A 9,883-nucleotide genomic window follows, 5' to 3' on the forward strand; every position below is an offset into this window, starting at 1 on the left:
TAGTGGAGGCTATAGTCTTAGCAAACCAGGCCCAACATTTACCGTGCCCCCTCTGAGTGAGAGCACACTCTACGAGAGGAGTGGCATCTTCTTGGGCTTGTCGAGGGGCGCCTCGATAGCAGACATCTGTAGAGCTGCCGGCTGGGCGACACCTAACACGTTTGCGAGATTCTATAATCTCCGTGTAAAGCCCGTGTCCTCTCGTGTACTCGCCTCAGGTAGGCAGTAACACCGGACCTGCTCGGTGTCGATCACGCTTGCTGCGCCGTTCCCCTCTACGGACCGGATATGTGCGCTTTTTTGCTTCTCAGTTCAGTTCCCTGACTGAAAGGGAACGTCTCGGTTACGTATGTAACCCTCGTTCCGCTGTACGGGTGGGGCGCACAGTCTTGGCTCCTCAGCGAAAAACTGATGTGCGTTTGCACGCGCTCTCCTTTTATACCCGCGCTGCGGGGCGGGGTGCGCGTGGCGAAACACACACGCCAACTGTCATTGGCTTGTTTAGTTAACACTCGAAGGTGATTGGGCTCTCGGGCGAGATCCCAATTCGTCAGTCACGACTGACGTAACGTCTCCGTTCCCTCCTTCGGGGAACGAGGGTTACATACGAAACCGAGATGTTTTGTATAGGCAAGTACCACTCACATTTTCTTGAGAAAATGCAAAAATATCATTAACAAATGACCTTCAATGCATCATTTTTAAAACATACAGCATTTAGTGCAAAATTGCATTAAAATGACCTGAAAAGCCATGTTACAAGCTCAGTTGTTAATTACAAGCACACGAAAAACATACTGCCATAGTGACAGAGACAAGGTCATAAATCGAGCAAAATGAGGCATATTCACATTACGATCAATACATGAGCACATATTGATTATGTGTGCAGAAGTGCTTGTGGGAATACAGCATTTCCATAACTACATAGTCAAGTCAAGTCAAGTCACCTTTATTTATATAGCGCTTTTAACAATACAGATTGTGTCAAAGCATTTCTAAGATGGAAGAATGCTGTTTTTGTAACATGGGAAATATGATTTTCAAAAGACAAGTTGCTATCTAATATAACACCCAGATTTTTGACTGTAGAGGAAGTAACCGTACATCCGTCTAGTTGCAAATTGTAATCCACGAGATTCGGTGTACTGTCTTTTGGTCCAATAAGTAATATCTCTGTCTTATCCGAATTTAATAGGAGAAAATTATTGGTCATCCAATCTTTTACATTTTTAACACACTCTGTTAGCTTAGATAATTTAGAAGTTTCATCTGGTCTTGTTGAGATATATAGTTGAGTATCATCGGCATAACAGTGGAAACTAATCCCGTACAATGTCTAAATGCACAGGGTGCATTAGAAAGATATACAAAGTCCTCATTCAAGTGAGTGTGGTTAAACTCATAAAAATATGAATAAGTAATTTATATGGTAAATGTTTCTAAATGAGCCACACTATTTCTCAAGGGAAGGCCATGATTGGACTGCAGATTGATAATAGTTTAGCTAATAATTTTCAACTCTCTTTGAGATTAAAAGTGATATGTGCATTACAGATGGCCTCTAGTTACATACTCTATTGTACTCTATTATTGTATGAAAATATAATTATGAATCTAAAATTTGACATCAATAAATGATTTAGATTTTTCTGCACAAAAGTATTGCTAAATGCGAGTTAATAGTCTCATGTTCTATGTATTTATCCTACATAATGAATCAAATTGAGCTTATTAAGCCAGTTTCACAGAAAGATCCTTCTAAATGTGCCTACAGCCCTCCAGCTTTCTTCTGTTTAATATTCAGCGTGCCTCTCTCTTTCTTTACAGAAAGTTTCCCTTAACCTTGTCTCATTGGCATTTTAACCCAGGTTAATCCAGGTTATCGCTGGCTCAATTATTTCGCTAATGACACAGTCAATTTCTCATTGAACGAGATCATTTTTTTTTCAGATGCAACTTTTCTATGAATATTTCCTCACTGACAGTTTGAAAACTCACCTCCCCTTCCTTTAGTGCTTAATATCAGAAATACCACTGCATATGACCGGGGTCCCTGACTGCTGCCTTTCTGTGTTCTTTTAATGCAGTGATCATTCAGAAGCGATTGAAGAAGGAAAAGAAAGCAAAGAGGAAATTGCAGGAGGCGCTGGAGTATGAGTCAAAACGGCGAGAGCAGGCAGAGCAATCCCTGAAACAGACCTCACCCACAGAAAGTCTCAGATCACTCAATGGTACGACACCTTACCAGAACACTGACATACTTCAATTTATTAAAAGGGTGTAGAAATTATGTGTTTTTCTATTCCATTTTAAAGTCTTATGACATGGGCCGAGCATAAGGAATTTGCAGTATTGATGAAGTAAGCTCCATGTTAAATATCTTTTGTGTGTGTGTGTGTGTGTGTGTGTGTGTGTGTGTGTGTGTGTGTGTGTGTGTAGATACTTTCTGAGAATAATCTGATGAAATATGCTTCAGTATGTTTGAGAGAACACAGTAAGCAGGTCCTTATCACAAAAAGAAAGAATCTTCATGTCGGGGTCTTGCATCACACAAAGCGTTTTTATTTGTGACAATTACGAGGTGACTGCACCATTTAATATACATTGAATGACTAAACATGTATATAAATGGCCATGAGATATTGATTTACGTTGAAAAAAATTCTAAAAAAAAAAAGAGGCCATGAAATGATACAAATTAAAATGTGTTTGAGAAAAAAATTGCCAGGAATAATGCCACTATTGACCAATCAGAATCAAGTATTTTATAGAGATTTATAAAAAGCTCAAATAATATGAAAGAATCCGTGCATATTGATGAAGTGAGATCACAATAATATGCAGTTTAAAAACCATTTCCTCCATAAAAACAAACATTTTCTTTCATAACGAAAAGGCCCAAAATCTGGTTTGCATGTGTGTACTGGACACAATGGACCATTGATGTTATTGTTAATTAAATCTATTAGAAATATTTTTTGTTAATTTACATAATGCTGAAATATATGATGAAATTTTTAACTTTAAGTTTAGAAAATTAGAGATGTTGCCCTGGCAACTGAATTAAATTGAAGTACTGTAATTACTAAAACTAAGAAAAAATAAAGCTCAATAGAAATAGAAATAAGAAAAATAAGCTCTGTTCAGTATTCGTAACACCACTCATCATTGGTCGAAGTTTCGCCCTGACCCGAGCGATCTGAGCACATCCACCCTCCGCCCATCACGAAAGATGAGGCTAGAAAAACTTTCCTAATTAAGCACAGATGTCATGGATGTTTAATCGTCATTATCTTTTCATTTTGCCAGACTCGTTGACCCAGGAGATAGAGACTGACCGCAGCAGTGGCAGAACAGATGCTGAGAGGACAATACAAGGTACGTGTTTTTGAGGAGACTATAAATCTCAGCTCAGCTCCAGTATATGAGCCTCGCTTTATCTCAGCCTGCTGTTCATGCATACAGCCTGCCATCTGGGCTGCAGATCCTACAGTTCAAGAGGAAGGTCAAGATCAGTCGGATCTGTCAGGAGAAAATTTCTAGACAGGGAAAATCACACAAATGTGCGTTATGACAATGGCATGGTCTGCTGAGTTGGAGAGTTGATTCTTTGTGAGTGTGTGAGGGAATTAAACGAGGAACAAGGAGAAGATTAAACATTAAACAAGCCCACCGAGTCAATTAAAATTTTACTTTTGTTTTGTAGTTTTTACCAGCAGGGGTATATTAAAATATTATTAAAGGGAATAGTTCGCCCAAAAATAAATATTCTGTCATAATTTGTTCACCCTCATGTCGTTCCAAACCTGTATTGACTTAATTTCCCCTGCAGAACACAAAAAGAGATTTTGCTAAATGTTTTATTGTTTTGTTTGTTTGTTTGTTTGTTGTTTCATAAAGTGAAAGTTGTTTTGGACCCCATTAACTTTGACTGTATAGCCAAAACAGTTGAAATATTCTTCAAAATATCTTCTTTTATATGATGTTTTATTAACAAAGGTCGGGAGGATCACATTCAAAAAATTAACCTAAATAACACGAGAGAAGCACATTCAGTAATCAACTCAATTAACAAGATAAGAGGTATATATAGAGCCCTCCCCTCAGACAGCATGCCAAATACGCATAACCTTTACTCCATTTATTATATGTAAGTGTGAACTTGTGAAGTATATATTGTGTATATGTACCGCAGTAAAGATGGTGTTCAGCTCAATAGGTGAAGTTCAAAGATAAGATTCTAAGATAAGAATAATTTTAAAGATAAATCCCCTTGACAGTAAGACCCTGCCTATGTTGTGTACCTCAGAGACCAATGCAATATAATGAGCATAATAAGAAGTTTCATTATCTGAAGATGACCCACAGTGGAGTTACCTCACAAGAGCACAACACTCCCACTCAAATAAATACACATGAACTTTATGGGTGTATGGGTATTTATGGACCTGGTTTAGTCTAGTATTGTTTCACAGAAAACCACTTGCCCATTTGCAAATATTTCAGTCACACTCTTTTAACTACACCTTAAGTGTTAAGTCGCTCACTGCTCTGATGTCCATTTTAATTGTACCCAGCAGCACATATGATACAAAAAACGTCGTCTTGAGTGGTCTCAATTTCCCTTTGAAAATAGTGTGTGGAAATTGCTATGAAATGTGGGAAATGGCATTTTAATACCCCGTCGTAAGTAAGCCCCGTAACCCAGTTTGATTAGCCTAGTTAATTTTGTGTGTGTGTGAAGGAAGTTTTTAGTAAAAATAAATGGTGATCCAGTACAAGGACTACAAGGTTTTACACGAATAAATCAAATGACATTGACTTGATGAGCAGGAAGTTATTTTTTCAGAGCATATAATGTCATTAGCGTTATGATGGTTCTTATGTCTAAAGATGAATAATTTTCCAGTGTTAATTTCTAGATTCAGAAAGTTAGCATAAGCATAGAGAGAAGATTGTTCATTACTCAAATTGCTTTTGTCAGTACTTTTTTTTAGGAGATATAGTAGAATATGAGACATTGAGGTAATTTGAACTGTAAAAAAAATTACAAAAATTGTTCTTTTTAAGTATGTTTTCACTGAAAAAAAATGTAGTTATTGCTCCACAACATGCAGTCCTTTCATAGGTTTTTATGTCAGTGCCCTTGAAGAATTGACTTAAAAAAAAAACTGGCCACAGGAAGTGTGTGTGTATAAAAACAGCTTGTGCGTCTATTAAGTTTTAACAACATTGTGTGTGTGTGTGTGTGTGTGTGTGTGTGTGTTCATGTCATGGTTGTTGTGGCCTACAACCAGTGTGGCATAATTACTCTCAAATGGCAAAAACATAAAAAAAGTGTGAGGGAAAAATTCTATTCCAATCCGTATACAAAAAAAACAAAACAAAGAGACGTGCTATAATTTCAGCACTTGGCTGTTGGGGGGAAAAAAAATAATGAGAGCATAATTTCAGAGAACTAATTATTTCTATTTGTCTTTTGTCACACTCTGTAATTCTGCTATATTAACACAGTCTGTGTTTATTAATTGCTTTTCCAGTGTTTTGAATCCATTCCAAGAATAAGCTTGACTGTTTTTCCTGGCTCCGTGCTTCTGGGAGCACATCTCACCACATTCCCTGTGATACCGAACATAATATCTCCCCGGTATCTCCTCCCGATGCTCAGTGCTCGCCTCTCGATGTTTTCTGCAAGTTTACACGACCCTGTGAGGGGAGATAAAGTTCTTTGTTGCAAGATTAAACATCAAAACAGTTAAAGTGAAATTAAAATTAAATGAATGAATGTCACTGAAGCAAAAAAGGCAGTAATTAATGGTTCCCTTAATTGTCTTCATTAAATATTTGCATGGGCATAATTTGCATAATTTACATGTATTAATTAATCTTTCAAAGGAATTTTATGCTGAGAGAAGCCAAAAATTCCTTTGTTTTATTTAGCATCTAATGAAATATTTATCCTCTTTAATGAACTTTTCATCTTGATTTGAATATAAAAATGCCAAAGTTTTAACATATTTTAATGAGGGGGGTTCTTTCATAAAACAACATGGCAGTCATTCGATTTTTCCCACTCAAGAAACATTCCTGGCACTGTTTGCACAAGCTAATTTAGCTACACTCCATTTGACCCAGAATTAATATGCTAATTTGTACATTTAAGATTAGCTCTCTGCTTGTTTTTGTTATCGTTGTTCTCAGGTTGTTTATATTTAACTTAAGTTGTATTTTAATAGTTTAATTGTATATTTTCTACATTGTTTAGTATAAGAAATCTAGAGTTTGATTTGCTTAATTGTTGTTTGATATCAAAATACTGTATCAACCATACTAAACATCTCCAGCACTAAATAGGCTGCATTCTGATAAATTAAGGCACTCAATATTACATGCATTTATCGTGATCTGAATAAATTTGTACATACCATTTATATAATGGGGTTGATGCTGTGGATGATTTTTTTTAAATGCCCTGTGAGCCTAAAGCCATATATTTGGTCATATTTCATATTTTTAAGATCACAATATTAACCCCTTTTATATAAGAGGCCAGTGAGTGACAAATAACATTAGAGAAAACAAGAAGGTGTATTGCAGCTCTATGCACAGGCTGCAATTAATCAATGTCCATTAGATTACTAGTTTCACATGAATCAATATGTATATATTTCGGAGTGAAATAAAATCACAATGCACATATTTAGCAATGTATAACTAACAGTAGAAGAAACAATACTTTTTACTCAAAATCAATGGATCACACAATCAAAATTATTTCATATCTGTGGTATCGCTGAGCAATACAAAAAAAGTCAGACTCAAAATATAAATCTTGTTTAAGCCAATTTTAACACAGAGTATCCTCGATTAGTCACCACTTTTGCTCATCAGAATTGAATTTATTTAGTTGCCCTGCCAAAGAGAGGAAACACCTCTTAAATGCAGTGATGCAGCATTCCCGGACACAGAGGAAATGTTCTGGTAATAAACGTCAAACAAGCTCCTGAGCCATGCCTAACAGATGCTTTTACCAGAAGAAGCAAAGAGAGCTGCCGCTCATTCAGGCATGCACTTGCCAATGAAGGTTCTCTGGAAATGGACAAAGCTCATTAGATCGTACATGTCGGAGAAGGCATTGCACAAAGATCATCGGTGCCCCTCTCCCCTCCATCCTGGACATTTTCCTTACACGATGCTCCAGCAAAACCAACAGTATCGTGAAGGACCCCCACCCATCCCTCCCACAGTCTCTTCCAGCTCCTACCATCAGGAAGACGGTACCGGAGCATCAGAGCCCGCTCCGCCAGACTGCTCAACAGCTTTTTCCCCCAGGCTGTGAGAGCCCTGAACTAAAATCACCCCGCCCTCCTCTGAAACCCCACACAACCCCCTACCTCCTGAAACATGGACCATCTCACCAACCTTACCACATCACAAAAAACTGTCTGAAAACAATTCGAAGTGTGCTACAGGGCCTGCACAAACCACCTGTAGAAACACACTCTCCTCTATGCGCACTAGACACTTTTCACACACACTGCTTTGTGTACATAATCCCACAAAAGACTCCGTAATAGGTGTGTTTACATGCTCATGCACTACAAATCATCTGCACTGTTCCCCAGCCAGCTGCTTGACTTACGATGTTTCTCTTTGCACATGTACAGTATTATGTGAAGCATCCGTATAGTCTGTATTTTATTTTATTATTATTATTTTTTATTTTTTTTATTTATGCATAGATAAACATTTATATATAGTATATTCATAGTCAAATCTGTCAGTAGGTTAGCTGTGTATAGGTACAGTGTTTATGTGAAGCATCCGTATAGTCTGCATTTTTTTAACTTATGTATAGGTAAACATTTATATATATATATATAGTATATTTATAATCAAAATCAGTCAGTAGGTTAGTTGTGTATAGGTTTTTACTGCTTTACTGTATAGGTTTTTACTGTTTTACTTCATTGTTGTATGCCTGTATTTATGTAACACCGTGGTCCTGTGAGGCACGACATTTCGTTCCACTGTATGTCCCCACATGCAGCAGAATGACAATAAAGCTCAACTTGACTTGACTTGACTTGACTTGACAGTAACGGCTGCTTTTTTTGCACTTAATGCCATTTATGCACAGAAAGTGTCATTTGTGATGTGCTTCGCATCATGAGTGCAATGTTATGTTCTTAAAATGTGACATACATTGATCCAGGGTTTACAATGGTGTAGTTTGTGCATTTGCATTGCATCACTGTTACTTGTCCTTACTTTATGGTTCCATTCTGTTCAGTATACTTATTATTTTTCTCTCCCTTTTTTTATCGTTAGCAGATGGAAGACTTTTTCTGAAAACCACAGTGATGTACTAACAACATGGCGTTGAAGACTGGCGGCGTGTATCTTATGAAGATTCTCCAGAGTCCCTTTGCAGGGTAATTTAGTTACAGAAACAGGTCAATCGCTCATAGAGGTGCATCAAGGGTTTATGCTTGGCCCGATGTGGAAGATGGATTGTGTCCGAATGTAGTATTAGGACTCTTTTTCTCACTGATATAAACGTTATATTATGCCAGATGTGGGATTGGATATGATAAGCTGGTGAAGGCGACAATTTGAGCACAGTAAAATGTACCGTTTGGTACACCTGGTGATAATATTTACAACAAATTCACAGCACTGACCACTTTTTATACTGTATTTAAACCAGCGAGAAAGCTTCGAAAATTAAATCTGATTCAGAGGTTTTGTTTTGTACTAAAAAAGAGAAAAAAATAAACATAAATCCTTAATGTCATTACTATTTGCCAAGATGTTAAAGATCCAAACTTGGAGAAGAACCTCTGAAAATGTGAATTTGAATATATGTTGATCAACAGAATAAACTAATATTTGCTTTTAATGTTTTCTAAACTAGAAGAAAAAACAATCAAGTTTAATTTCTATCATTATTGTATATACAAGAACAGAAGATAGGTTAATTCACTCACTTTGGTATTTGTATATAATGTTAAAAGTTGGTATTGTGTATGCAGTAGATCTATTAGGAGAACAATACCAACGTTTATATTGAATTTATAGATTTGTTTTGTTTCTGAGCCATCATTCTTTCAATTCGCTGCCACTATGGTGAGGAAGCATGCAGGCATGTAAATGTGTTGTCCTGAATTCATGTTATTCAATAAATACTTAACTGTGCTGAACAAATGTACTTAGGGTTTATTCACTCACACCCAGTAAAAGTTGATGAACACTATTATCTTTTTAACAGCTATATTTTCAATTTGCAGTGACATGAATCTAATTCTTGTATGACTTGAATCTCAAGTTTATGGAAAAGTTGTACAGATCGCCAAATGTTACCGATCACCATTACACTCAATTTGGTGTATTACTTTTAGTGATAGGCCCTTTGTTTATTCACTCACACCCAGTAAAAGTTGATGAACACTATTATCTTTTTAACAGCTATATTTTCAATTGGCAGTGACATGAATCTAATTCTTGTATGACTTGAATCTCAAGTTTATGGAAAAGTTGTACAGATCGCCAAATGTTACCGATCGCCATTACACTCAATTTGGTGTATTACTTTTAGTGATAGGCCCTTTTAAATAATACATATTTAATGTATCATATTATAGTTATTTATTATTCTGGTCAATACATGCAACAGGTTCCCTTTGGAAAGTTGCAGACAAAATAGTGTTAGACCATTTTGTTAATCTGAGATAAAAAGTGAAGATAACTTGATAAAAGTTGATATTTGATAAAAAAATGCATATTGAATTTTTTTTCATCAAATTGCAGAATTGTAATTATAAAAAAAATATGGATTGTTGGCAACACGTTGGCAACAAATACATTGATTCTTCTTTTT

The 9,883-nt window shown here is 36.3% G+C and overlaps 1 protein-coding gene across 4 annotated transcripts in view; it reads left to right on the forward strand.

Annotated features, from left to right (window-relative positions):
• LOC107681315 (dachshund homolog 1-like) overlaps positions 1-9,409 on the forward strand; it is a 43,587-nt gene extending 34,178 nt beyond the window's left edge. For 3 of the 4 annotated variants that reach the window (XM_016477595.1, XM_016477594.1, XM_016477597.1), the window contains exons 4-6: positions 2,091-2,234; positions 3,313-3,381; positions 8,335-9,409. In XM_016477595.1, the coding sequence (XP_016333081.1) occupies positions 2,091-2,234; positions 3,313-3,381; positions 8,335-8,375 (254 nt within the window). In that variant the 3' untranslated portion in view covers positions 8,376-9,409. The remainder of the gene's footprint in view (positions 1-2,090; positions 2,235-3,312; positions 3,382-8,334) is intronic. The other variant, XM_016477596.1, reaches the window with a different exon arrangement.
• Positions 9,410-9,883: the final 474 nt, after the last annotated feature.

Source organism: Sinocyclocheilus anshuiensis, unplaced genomic scaffold (assembly GCF_001515605.1).
Source record: "Sinocyclocheilus anshuiensis isolate Anshui unplaced genomic scaffold, SAMN03320099.WGS_v1.1 scaffold1620, whole genome shotgun sequence".
Taxonomy (NCBI): domain Eukaryota; kingdom Metazoa; phylum Chordata; class Actinopteri; order Cypriniformes; family Cyprinidae; genus Sinocyclocheilus; species Sinocyclocheilus anshuiensis.